This window comes from Gymnoscopelus microlampas, assembly GCF_963454915.1.
Source record: "Gymnoscopelus microlampas genome assembly, chromosome: 6".
Classification (NCBI taxonomy): domain Eukaryota; kingdom Metazoa; phylum Chordata; class Actinopteri; order Myctophiformes; family Myctophidae; genus Gymnoscopelus; species Gymnoscopelus microlampas.
In genome coordinates this window covers 23,239,486-23,253,407 of record NC_139943.1, presented here as the reverse complement: position 1 = coordinate 23,253,407, position 13,922 = coordinate 23,239,486, and the positions used below count along the sequence as shown (strand labels likewise).

General features: G+C 39.0%; 1 protein-coding gene across 1 annotated transcript; it reads right to left on the bottom strand.

Annotated features, from left to right (window-relative positions):
• Window positions 1-1,749: 1,749 nt before the first annotated feature.
• LOC311046761 (patatin-like phospholipase domain-containing protein 2) lies at window positions 1,750-13,435 on the bottom strand (the record flags this gene model as incomplete). The annotated part of the gene is made up of 9 exons (XM_084059294.1): window positions 1,750-2,294; window positions 4,080-4,190; window positions 4,615-4,738; window positions 6,099-6,239; window positions 6,593-6,653; window positions 8,109-8,318; window positions 8,935-9,000; window positions 9,185-9,417; window positions 13,249-13,435. The coding sequence occupies 9 exons, from the start codon at window positions 13,433-13,435 to the stop codon at window positions 2,039-2,041; spliced, it is 1,389 nt and encodes a 462-aa protein (XP_083915420.1). The 3' UTR covers window positions 1,750-2,038.
• Between the last annotated feature and the right edge of the window lie 487 nt (window positions 13,436-13,922).

Here is a 13,922-nt window from a genome sequence, read left to right as displayed (position 1 = left end):
CTATCAATATTAAAAACACCATTTGTAACCATTTGTATAGAGAGAGAGTTCCGCAGTTCAAGCAAGTGGACAGTCTTATTATAAATACATATTTAAAAACCTTTTTGAAAGGTTATATAATAAGAAGGAGGAGAAAAACCCAGACAAACAGTGTCTGGTGTAGAATATTATGTTTAACATAGCCAATTATCCAAATTTAGCCAAAAGCCTATTTAAATGGAATAAACCCATACTTAGCCGGAAATCTGGAGAATGGTGGTTCTGAAATTCTGTCCCTCAGGGTTCTTAAGCTGGAAGGTGGCCACCGCTTGCCAGAAATGGATCCCAGAGTTCTGAATCCAGCTCGATATGGACCAAGTTGATGTCAAGTTTATTTTCTCTAGTAAAAACAGCTCACTGTCCGTATGTCTGTCAGATATAAATTAATTAAATCAATAAACAGATGAAACTTCTTATTAACCCATTAAAACCAGGAAAGCATCTTGTTATAATCGTTAGTAATGTAGTTATTGGTTTAAGAATGTTCTTGTGATGTCTATTGTCTTGTCTAAAAAATGTTTGCATCATCTGTTGAAAGAAAATTCTCTGTTTGTGTGTCTACAAAAGAAAATAAAGTACAAATCATAAAAAAAAATAAAAAAAACAGGAAAGCATCCATGTTATTTTTGATTTTAGAGTTGGCTATTCAAAAATTGCAGATCTACAAGCTCGCACATCTGCTATCATTTAGCTTTTTTTTTTTAAATCTTGGAAGTGTGAGAACTACTGATTTAGACGGCATTTGTAGAATTGGTCTTAATGGGTTAAAAAATGATAATTGGGATTTATTCCATGAGAACATATGTTACAAGCGTTGGAAATGCTTAGAGATAGCTTCCAGATATTATTCTGAAGTTTAAACAGTGAGCACAGAGTTTTATACACAGATGGTGTTGGTTTCTGCCTTCCGTCATCCAGCTGTAGTCTCATCTTGCTTCATTTTTACTTGGCAACCAGAGTCGCCACGACCCATTCCTTGGCAACCAGGTCACCCCCCACTATCTTATGTTGACACCGAGAAGGAGGCCAGCAGACAACAAAAATCAGACCCAGGCACTGACTGAGAGACCCAGGCAGTTCAACCAAACTGGCACAAAAGACATGCTGGCTCCCAAATATGAACAAGCACATACAAATGAAATATATCTTTATCAGATTGATAAATACATATTTATTGATAAATACATATCTATCAATCTATCACCAAGGAAGATAAATGAGAAATACTGGAGGGTCGATCAGCAGAACTGTCGTGATCGAAATGTTTATTAACCCATTAAAACCCGGAAAGCATCTGTGTCATTTTAGCAAGGCACTATCTCCTGAGCTACTTAATGCCTTAATGTTATTGTGAGTGAGAGAGGTCCATGTAATTAAGCAAATAACTACTGGAAACAACTTTGTAGAATTGGGCAGAATGCTGAGGTATTGTAGTATAGTTTGACTATTCACTTGTAAGGGCAGATTTCACCATTTTTGTACTTCACTGTGACATGTCTGTCATCATTTTTCTTATAAACATTGATTGCTTCATAACTAAGAAATCTGATGTTTGAAAGCATTTTGAATTATATCCTCATCCATCTTTAGTTTTTTATATACAATTCTGCAAATCACCACACTACAGTACATCTACCATGACATCAGAACTGTGTAATTTGCCTTTTCTTTTTTCATGAACATTTGAGCTTTATTTAGCAAATATTTGCAGTAGACATTTACAGTTCTGTTTACAGTGAAAAATTTGAGCAAAAACATCTGGAGTTTAATTTGTTTTACAGTTTGAGAAAATAGAGTGATGGACTTAATTAATGAATTCCTACCAGTTAAAAGCATCTGAACATTTCTGCTTGATTCGGCTCACTGAGTGATAGTATGTATACGACTGATTCGTTTGGCGCACATTTATAGCAATTCCTTCTTATTTTTTTTTCGTAATGTACTCTTTCAATGTTACTGTTAACATATTGATGAATTCACAGATGCCAGCAAAGTGGGCTCAGGGTTCGGGGTTTAGTCTGGTTTGACATTTTGCATCCACCACACACCCAAACTCTGGATTGGTTGTAGGTGTCGGAGGCGGTGTCAGTGGTAGGAAATCTGGGTTTGTATATGTATCCAAGAAGAAGATGTTGCTCGAGGTGGGTGGGGGTGTCAAGGTCAGAGGTAGCATTTCTACCTTCTCTGTTTCTTCTCTCGGGCAACACACGTCCAAGTGTGAGGGCAGGCTGGTACATCTGCGTAGTGGAGTGTAGCTGGGAAATGGGTGTTACAAAAATAACTAGTCAAAGGCCTATAGTTTGAGGGAGGCAACAATGATTCAGTTTATCGACGATAATTGATAATTATCAAGGGTCATTTTGACACACGGTAACAGAACCAGTACAGCTAGCACTAACTTGCACTGGATACAATTAGAGTGGCTACTACGGAAGAGTGGACACCTTGATAAAAAGATTGTCTATTGTGTCCAAAATGTTTAAAAATGAAATATTTGAAAAATGTTCTGAAGTAATGTAAAGTATACATGATTTAAACATGCACGGTACATCATTATCAGACCTAAATGTATCCTTTAACATCTTGTTTATGCCCAAAATGATTGGATGAAAAGGTTTTGTAGCAATTTGTTGCAATTGTAAAAGAATTAGGCTTTAATTGGCAAATGTTCAAGCAAGTTCTAATCATGTATACTTTACATTACTTAAGACCATTTTCAATATATATATATTTTTTAACATTTTGGGGAAAATAGCCAATTTTACATGAGGTGCCCACTGCCCACTTGTCCTTTTCCTGCACTGACCAAAAAGGTTGGCCTAATGAAAAGGGACAACCCACCACAAGAACACTGCCGATACTCCATAATCACATAATCACAGTCATCGTTGAGTAAGAGTTGGAGTGCATTTATTACATACACAATTTAGAATCTTGGGAAAGGAATTTGAGATTCATTTAACATACATTATTATGCAAAATCCTAATAAGCATTAATGGTAACAAAACTTTCAGATACACTGACAGTTCTGCATTTTCTATGATTTATTTTACACAAGCCCAGTACACACCAGTGATTCAAGATGGAAGTTGCAACTACTTGCAAAATAATCCCAAAACTGCACTGATCTGAAATTCAGGCCAATTCAGACCATTGTGATTTCGCTTTGCAACGTATTGCAATGTATTACAACGGTTTTATTGCATTTGGAATCATTGGTGTAGAGACTGGGCTTTAAAGGTAAGGAGTTGAGATTGTAGAATACTCGAGCAACATTATGGATTCTATAAAGAAAACATCACATGGATGCATCTGGGACGTATCATCAGTGTTGTAGCCTGGGGTCATAGGGTGTTTCGGGTCTCGCAACATACACCATCGCCCAGGTGACCCAGCCGGGGTTCATCAAGCCCCGACTTACGTCCCAGTAGCTACCCACGGTCAGTCCTCTTAGGGAAAGACAGGGCCACTCAGTCCGCTTCTCCGGAACTACTCTGCCGGGACTGCATGGGGGTCTGGCTATGTACATTGGATTATAACTGGATAGTTTTTTAATGCCACACACTATAAACCTTTTAAATGCAATTTAAAAGTCTTATGAATGACCTTCATTCCCATGGGGATCAGATCAATTCTATTGATATATTGGTCTGACCTTCAAAAAACAAGAAGGGGTCTAAATGGCATGGCTTTCCTATGGATCTCTTATGCCATGTTGACGTAAGTCTTGGCCAAAACATAGGGACGGACGGACGGACACACACACAAAGGTTTAGTTAATGAGTTAATCTCATACTTTTCTTAGAGACAATGTTTCAAATGGTTTACATTTTTTTTAGGTTTTCATTTTGGTTTATAAGCCCAGGACTTTTCATTCACATCATCCTACACTATCTCACGGTACACCGTCTTTACATTCTAATTTCTCAGCCCTGGGCTCACTGCCTTTACATTCTCATTTCTCAGCCCTGGGCTGTTTGATGGTATTCAAACTGGTTTCTGTATTTTATTACATTTATTTATATATTTATTTACTTACCCTTTGTGTTCCATTAATGGCTCGTCTATCCAGGCTTGTTTGTAGAGCTCTCCAGCCCTGTGGTACAGCCAGGTCATGTCCTGGGATACACCAGGCAGCCAGTGCACCAGTCTACAAAGACAACACATGTCACTCTACCACCCTACAATGTTTTTCCCCTTTTGTCCCTAACAGTTGTGTTTAGTTATTGTCTGCGTCTTTTATGTAAATAAATGAACTACTGCTGATAATAAAGCATTGGTGCTGAGGAGCTTTGGATGACGATTGTGCAGGCCAAGAGGAGCAACAGACTTCGGAGAGGAGTCAGGACGTCGACTGGAAGGGCAGACATTGGAGTGGTATAGCTATGACAATGCTGCACCAAGGTATAGTAAGCCCAAAATTGCTCCCAGGTCCTGACAGCTAAGCTAAATGAGTCTTGAATATGCACAGCAAATTAAACTGTTTTAGAAGTGCTGATTTATCAGATAATGACATTGATGCCAACGGTTGTGATTGGCTCATAACACTTGATGATAGTAATGCTGAGTCTCACCTCCGGCCCAGAGAGAAGATCGACCCCACAGGCAGGTAGGAGGCCACTTTTACTGGTAAGAATTTAGAGGCCTGGGTCAACGGACTGCCTCCTTCATGGTCCTCCCTGCATGCCTCACACACCACTGACACAAAGATAAACACACATTTATGGGGAGCAAAAGTAATCAAATGACCACCTGCTGAATGAATTGGATAAGAATTAATTCAGCAGGTGTAACAATGAATTGGATGTAATGCACACTGCACAGTACAAGTTGTACAAATTACAGTGTGTCACCTCCATTTCCAGTCATATTAAAAACCAGTGTTTCAAATGATTGACAGTAAAAGATAGAAATGCAGCCTTTAAGAGCACTTTTAGTGGTGATGCAATAAAGCAGTATAGTTCGATATTCACCCGTCATATGGCTCAGCAAAATACTCTGTTCTTATATCTTAGCATTAGCTTGATAAGCGTACTGTAAATGTAAAATGACGGTTTCATGAAAGTTATTCATATATGGAGAAATGAATGGTGATTCAAATATGGATGTAACCAGCAGATGGTGTAAGTTTGCAATTTCCCTTACTCAGACCACATGAGACTTGAGAATGGTCACCATGTCAGGTTTAGACAAGAAGACAACATTCTTGACATTACTTAGTTCTTTCACAGCAACATCTACACATCTTTCCTGATAAAGCACCAAGTTGTCTGACATGGACAGGGACTGACATCATCCACATTTAGAACTGGAACACCTATACGTTGTTATAACTTTCAATCAGGGAACACCTTTGTGTAACAATAGCTGCCGCTGTATATATTAGCAACATATATATATTTTTTTTTTATTAAAATCTGAAGTTTTTCAAAACAAACGTAGGTCAGGATTTAGAAGGCGTTTTTAGAATCGGCCTCAGGTCTAAATGGCTTAAAACATTGTTGAAGCTGTCACTAACTACTAATGAGAAAACTATTCTGCCAATGCAAGGCTTGGGGCATCATGAGTTGTTTTTCACTATGTTCCACAAAACACAAAAAATCATTGTCTTTTGCGTTCATAACACAACACAATGCTGCACGTACGTCTGCAATAGTCTCACATTCGGAGAATCGGAGATCTCCGCCTACTGATACGTCTTGTGACATCTTAATTAAATGTAGGGTCTTGAACAAGGCATCAAGGGTTGGATTGGGGCAGGAGTCCCTGCAACATACTAGCGCCATGTCCAGGGGTGTACTTGTACATCATGGCTTGCACATCAAGCCACCTCACGTTATAGAAACATGAGATAGGCTCCTGCCCTGTGAGCCACATGGCTCGGGCAAGGCTTACATACCATTATTCTTTACGCTAACTTTGAGGTTCTCTATATCATTATACCCATAGATTAATTGTAGCAATGTGAATATTACAGTATATACACCTTGCTTTTCTGCTTTGTAAAAGAACTCTAGATATTCATGGTGCCCTCCTGGTCACAATTAATTGTTCTTACCCTTTTTAATACTGACAGGGAGGTTGTGTATGTCTGTATGGTCCAGCCACCAGGGTACTTTGTTCTTCTCTCTGGTCTGTGCTGCTTCCAGCTCACAGCAGTAAGGCTTGGGCTCCAGGGGAGACTCAACATGGATGAGGCCTGTGGTAGATATGTTTTAACATGAGAGGACAGTTGGAATAAGCATGGCGATCTAAAGTATGGTTCTGTTGGTTAAAATAGTTAACTTAGCATAAATAGACATTTTACAGTTTTGCTCCTAAATGTAATTCTGGACAAACAATAGTGAACTACTATTGCAAATAATGATGGATAGAATGTACTGTGTTACTTTCAATTGAATTTCACATATGTTTTACATGTGTAAATATACAGTAGGTAAGGATTTCCCCAATGTACAAATATAGTTTTAAGAAATGAATAACCATATATTGTACAATTATGAATTATATAAGGAATGAATTAGATCGCCATTAGCATAGTGATGAGCTTACAGTTCTCTTGAAGGAAGCGAAGAGCATCCATGTAGCCACTATGGCAGATTCCACCCATAATCTGTAACAAAACAAGTGCATTTAATGCTGCCCTCTGCTGAACATCATATGTACTTCATGGAGTCAGTTTTATTCTGCGGCTGCCAGCAGGTTCCTTTACTCAGTGGTTTTCAACTAGTGGTCCGTGGACCTGGTGGTCTGTGAAGGTATCGCGTGTGGTCCCTGACCATGCATTCAGCCATGTAGGAAAGTGAGAGATATATAGCCCTTCTAATACGTGAGGGGCTATAATAAAAAACACATTAGAAGGACAATGTCAGTCACCGGAACCAAGGACGGGTGTTTTCGATGAATCCCTCATGGATAAAATGGAGTTTGAAGTTACAATGGGTTTGTATAGGAAGGGGGAGTGTCTGATAAAATGTATATCAAATATCTAAAAACTGAAACAAGCAACTTAAAATCTGTCTGGGGTGCTCACAAAAGCCTGAGTAGACGTTAAAAATCCCCCAAACATGAAAGTGAAATGTCCCTTTAATACCAAATTGTTCAAAAATATTAAAAACATGTCATCATATCATTTTACCGTATGTTCCCTTGTGTAAATAAATGAATTCTATGTTCTGAATAAAACTGGTAGCCATGTACAATTGAGCATAGTTTAACAACATCCTGGATCTGCCTGACGTTTATTCCAGTTAAGGGGGAGATTTTTCCGTTGCCACTGTCGTCTATATAAGTGTCTTGAGACAACTTGTTGTGATTTGGCACTTTAACTTTATTAATTTTATTTAGCATTGAATTGAATTGAAATCCACCTTCTTTCTCTGTATGCGTTTTCTACCAATATGTATTGTAATTGTATTATATGCATTACTGATGAATTGAGTAAAATGGACCACAATAGAAACAAGCCCCCTGGCGTTTTTTTGCGTTATCCTTTTAGCATAACCTATAAACTGTACCGTTAACAAACTTAATAATATATATTCAATCAATCAAAGACATAGATCTGTTCTCTCAGTTTTGCCATATCTCTCATATTTTCAACACCATGGTAATAAAACAGAAATTAAGATAATCCATTAGTGCTAATGTATGTTGGAAACTCAATTCCAGAATTTCTCCAGAACACCAACATTCACTACTGTACTGCAACTGTAAAGCCTGCCTAACAACAAAAAAGGTAGGATAATACTGCCTGCTACAGTCCATAAAATACATGGTTGTTAAAAGCTATATTTACACAATTATGTCTTCAAATTGCAGTCTTCTACGTTAGTCAGCGTAACCTGAAATAATGAACTAGTCTAATTTGAGTATATAATATACTAAATTACATATATATGTTTTTAAACTAGTAATACTACTAATAATAATAATCTCAAAAGTAATGCAAATGCCTGAAAATTCTATAATGTGACATAAAACACAGGGAATGTAGGAAATGTGCAAAGACAACAACCTTTAAGATATTTGTGTTTTGATTTGGAGCAGAGGAGGAAAATGGTCTCACCTGAAGCTCAGGAGGGAAGAAGGTGCTGGCGACTCTGTACACATTTTCTGAATTGACCTGGATGTTGACGTTATTAAAGTTGAACGCATGGAAGTAGCGGGTGCCGTCACGTGGACATATGTCGCTCTTCCCGGCATAGGCTGAGAAGGTCAGCGTGTTCCGCTGGTCACAGTGGGGCAGGTTATTGCTGATGGCACCATCCATGTAGCGCTGGGAAAGACACATGGACATACATGGGTCTCAGATTAGATAAACAGTTTAATTGTGCAGATGAAGGCATATAAAAAAGTTATTATCTGTGAATTATTATGTACATTATAAGTGGTTTAAAATAACTGAGACTTGGTGACACGGCTTTAAAAATCAGTAAAAGCAAGTATGGAATAAAACAGTTTACAATTGAAATACTACAAATGAAATATAAACGGTTATGTGAAGAAACAGTTGAGAGGGATTGTGAATTTGGAGACAGTTGAAATCTGGCTTCACAAACAAGCTCAATTGACAAATTGTCAAATCAATAGACTACAATCACATACCAGTCATTTTACTAATTTACTTCATATGAAGTAAGAACAAAATAGCCGGCATGTGAATATGGTCATCACGGTCATCACTAGATGGCCACCATACAAAGTCCTGCTTTAAAATTAGAATACTGTAGGTATAATGAATTAACATTAGTTAAGGTTGTTAGTGTGGTTAAGTTGAGGTACAGGTTTGGAGTTGTTTAAGCTAGGGTGAGGATCTTGGGAGGACATTCCAGTGAGACTTCCAAGCCCTGATGGCAACCTGTGAATTATGGTCAATGTAATGGTCCACTCACGACTCCTCGATAGGTTGGTGGAATCACACCGCAGTATATTGGGATGAAACAGCTGCATATGAGAGCCTGGGAAATGACAACATAAGACAAATCTTTTGAACATCTTGTATATTTCATCCATGTACTTTCATCATTTTCATCTGTTGTATGTTAATGCTGCAATGAAATAACATCGCACAGGGATAAACCAAGTGTCTTATCCAATTTAGAATGCATAGCAACATACCCTGTCACATACATAACTCAGTACCTGGATGAGTTCCTCTTTGGTGTCAAACTCCGACGCCAGAACGTTCTTTCCATCAGGCACCCTGGTAAGAGAAACACTGAGTTTCCCGGAGGCTCGGACATGGCCGTCTTCTGGAAGCATCCTCAGCAAGGATTCCTTTACCATCTGCAGCAGATTGAACGCCGGGGACAGTGGTCCTAGTTTGTGCTTCTTCGCCTGTTTGGCCATGGACATCAATTCAGCACAGCATTTTTCTACATGGACATGAACACAAACTTTTTACGCATTTAGATGGCACTTTTCTCCAGAGCAGTTAAATAATGAGTGAACCGGAAGTGATTCAGCGCCTTGCTCAAGGCCTTCTGGCCTTTAAAATGTATGCGTTTCACATTTGCCCCTAAATTATACTGAAGGACCTCCAAAGGACAGTTGGTCACCAAACCAGTGAACAGACGAATGGTATTGTACTATACTACACCTGGCTGACCATCTGGCTTCCTGGTGCAACCAGAACAATCCCCCAATGCAAGCTGAACAAAGCCCCAATGAGCGCATACAATGACTTCTATAATGCATTATAACTGTGATTATGCATTATAAATGTATAATTATGAAAAGGTATTAAAACTATGATAATCTACAAGCTCACAACGCGTTATGAGCTTGTAGATCTGCTATTTTCACTACTTTTGTGTGACGCTCTATGATGAAGTAGGGCATTCATTTACAAAAATAAATAAATCTTGAAACATGGAGATATGAGGTTTCTGCCCAACAGCAACAATAAAAAAAATCCTCAGTAATTATACATTAGGATACAGTACTTGACCTTATAAGTCATTATAAAATCTTTATGTTATGATTATTGTTATAAATGACTACTTGGTTATAACTAATTATTCATTTATAAGCAGATTATAATGCATTTATAGGCCTACAAGTCATTGTAAAATGCTAAATAGTGTTGTAGTGATTATTGTTACAGTTGTGTTGTTATAACTATTTATGAGTGCTTACTGCTTATACCTATAATTATAAAGTGTTATAAATATAAACAGATTATAATGCTATAGGATGTTTATAATGCATTGAAGACATGGTGAGTGTTAAGGACAAAAAACATCTGCACACTGTTTTTAAGCTCCAAAAACTTACTTTTATTTACTGGCACAACGTTTCAACCCTTTTAGGTCTTCAGGCAAATATTATAATGACAGACAAACCATTCTGATTCCAGGATACAACTTGTGGCCCCAACATGGTACTTCCATAATGTACAGTACCTATACAAACATCTCAAAATTATTATTGAAACAAATCTTCTAAAAGCAGTATAAACCTATACATTTACAAGTTCCAATCAGGGCTACATTATATAGGCCTAGCTACACCAGGCCAGATGTTTAGCCCCCTATTTTTGAAGGCATTTACAGGCAAACACTATGGAATATCAAAACCCTGTTTGATCCTGTTCTTGTCACGGCTCACAAGAACATTTGCACCTCATTTGTTTGTTAATCACGTTTCTGCAACAAACAGTGACTTGGTAGTATTTGTGGCACGTTCTATGGGTGTAAGTGAAATCGCTTAAGGCTCTGGTTTTAGAGACCCCTCAGGTCGATCATGATTTTTGCCATTTTGGTCAAATGCGCCCCCTCCTGCAAGTTTTGGAATAACCTGGATCTGCCAGATGAAAGAAGCTTGCGACACACATTTTGTTTCACAGCCTACTTACATCTGGGACTCCGGTAGCAGAATCGATGCAAGACGACGTTCCATTTTTTCAAGCTACTTGGCAGGTGATTGGATGATCCCGCCCCTATCAACCGCTGATTGGTTCGTACACGCAGGGGTGCGGGTAGCTCTACTCTTTGAGCGATCCCAGATGCAGGGTGGTAGTGAAACTCAATACCGCCCTCATCTGGCAGGTCAGGTTAGTTTTGGAAGGCAATCATAGCCAATCAGAATGGAATATGAAAGAAAGAAGAAAAGATTGTATGACCTTTGGTTCAAGAGTTATACAGTAAGTCAAAGCGAAGTGGCCTGGTATAGTGTCACCATGAGGTTGATTTGAAAAATGTGGAGTAGAGTGTCTTCCTGGGAGTGTGCATGCAAAGTTTCGGTCCGGCGGTGCCCAAAACACAGACAGACTGACTGACTGACGGACGGACGGACAAACAGGGACGAAAACAAGATAATTATGCTAAATTATTCATATTTTGTTACTTTGTATAGCCTACTCAAAATGTTGGCACATGGTCATTTACAATCTAACTTTTGATTAAACTCCAGTTTAATCAGAAGTCCATCAGTAGTGATGAGCAGTGTACTTTGAAATGTGAGGCATTGAACAAAGTTCAGCAGATGATGCACCTGATTAATGTAATAAAGTTTGAACAAGGCTACCTAATGTGGCCTTTGCTTTTGCAGATAAATGTGGGAAGCTGTCCTTACAAAATTTCACACCTGTGTGCTGTTTTTGTGTTCCGTTTGTTCTTTAAATATTTCCCCTTCATACATGTGTGCAAGTGTATATATTCTGATTTCAGGAGCATTGGCCCTGGCTGCCTCTTCTCACTCATCCTGGACACAATACAACTGGTCCATTAAGACCAAAACATTTTGCTATTGTCTTGGTGGCCCACAAAGGTGCGCTACCCCTAACTGACTGGGACATGCCGCCCCGCCCCCAACACACACACACACACACACACACACACACACACACACAATACAAGGACACAAATATTGTGCTATTATAGGTGCTGCAATTTTTTTTTACAGTCAGCAAATCTTGGACAAATACCCACACACCCTTAAGGGGTAAAATAAGTCTTCGCCATATCTGGTGGCAACCAATAATAGTAGAGATTGCACAGAATTTTGCAAGCAGTTTAGCTGCTTTTTTGCCATCCCAAGTTGTTGGAAGCCTCTTACAACCTGAACCAAGTTCAACCAACCTATGAACATACCCTTGGCTGCCAAAGATAAACTCAAGTAGATTGCACCTATAATCTAGGTCTGTGATGGTCTGGAGGAGTGGCTGGTATTTAATGACTTTGGTCATAAAAGCTTCCTCTACTAGTGCAGGCCACTTCAAGAATGGAAACTGATTTGGAGCCTTCATTGAATTTTACCCCCCCCCCCCCACCACCACCACCACCACACACACACACACTGACACACACACACACACACACACACACACACACACACACACACACACACACAATGCATTTTATCGATTCTGACATTTTCATACATAGCTACCCCCCCCCCCCCCCCCCTGTTTCCACTGGATTGTCACCTCCAAAGCCCGTAGTTCTCCAAACAAATGCAAAATACAAGGTGCTTACCCGCGTGCCCAAAATGTTAACTACCCCTATGGGGTAGTTATGCAATGTAATAGTCCATATGTTTCAATAAATAAGTGTTTTAATCCCGTCTGTCTTTTCCCCCCTCGTTTACTTCCTGTTTACATTGAGTGAATTCCGGATGCGCTGCCTTCGTCACTACCACCCATTGGGAATTTCAGACAGAATCGGCCACATACGAGATCAAAAACACTCAGTCATTTATTGAAAAATATGGACCATTACAGTGCACAACTCCCCCGTAGGATTAGTTAACATTTTGGGCACGCGGGTAAGCACCTTATATTTTGCATTTGTACATTTTTGGAGAACTACGGACTTTAGAGGTGACAATCCAGTGGAAACTGGGGGGGGGGGGGATTTAGACTCGATTGAAAATGTCAGATTAAATACATCTACGAGAGTCTTAGTCTAATAAAGCCAGTACATCCCAAATTGAATGATTCATATTTATGACATTTTACAACCTCCATATAGTCTACTTTATATAGCCAATTTTAATCAAATTAATGTATCTATTTAATCCTTTTAATTGCATGCTATTCCAGGGGACACTAGAAATTCCCTGTATGTGCAAATATCATGATTGCATCACACCTGATTTCTGGTCATAGACTGCACAACATAAATTTGGGATAACAGGAAAAAATACCAGCATGCAAAGATGCTTCATTTAATCGTAAAATGCTCAAATGTCTTATTAATTCTCACCCATGGGGATTCCGATTGTGAGAGCAGCTGCGATCAGTGCACCGCAGGAGGCCCCGTAGATTTTAGAGGCGTTTTGGATGAGTTCAGGAAAACGTTCCAGGATACAACTAGAGGCTCCTACATAATAAACCCCCATGAACCCACAACCAGCAAAAGAAATACTCCATTCTTTTTTCAGGTCGAACATCTTGCACAGGTGTAATAATTTGACTAATTGAACCTGATGTGTGACCCACGCGATGAAACAATGTCGAATTGCCTGCTGATTTCATTTGCAGTTCAGATATCTAGGTGAAGTAGTTTATGACAACACATGGTTGTTGTGCAATTTCCCCCCAATCAACAGATGATTTGTACTTGGTGATATGACCCAGACAGCACGGGAGAGGGAGGGAAGGGGAGGGGGGCTTGGAAGGCAGCCAATGTGCCTTCAAAATAAAATCCAGAAACACACGAGAAAAATATGAAGAATACCTATGATAGGGAATTCACTGTGTGCAGGAAGGAACTCAGCCTCAGGTGCAGCCTGCTCCAACATTTGCTGCCAAACAAGTCTCAATAAGTCAACCCATAAAATCACTGTTACAGCTTATCAAAAATATTAAACATGTCTTTTAAAATGAGGTCTAATAGCGATATATTTTATTTGCAACTAGGCCAGCAACATACAGACA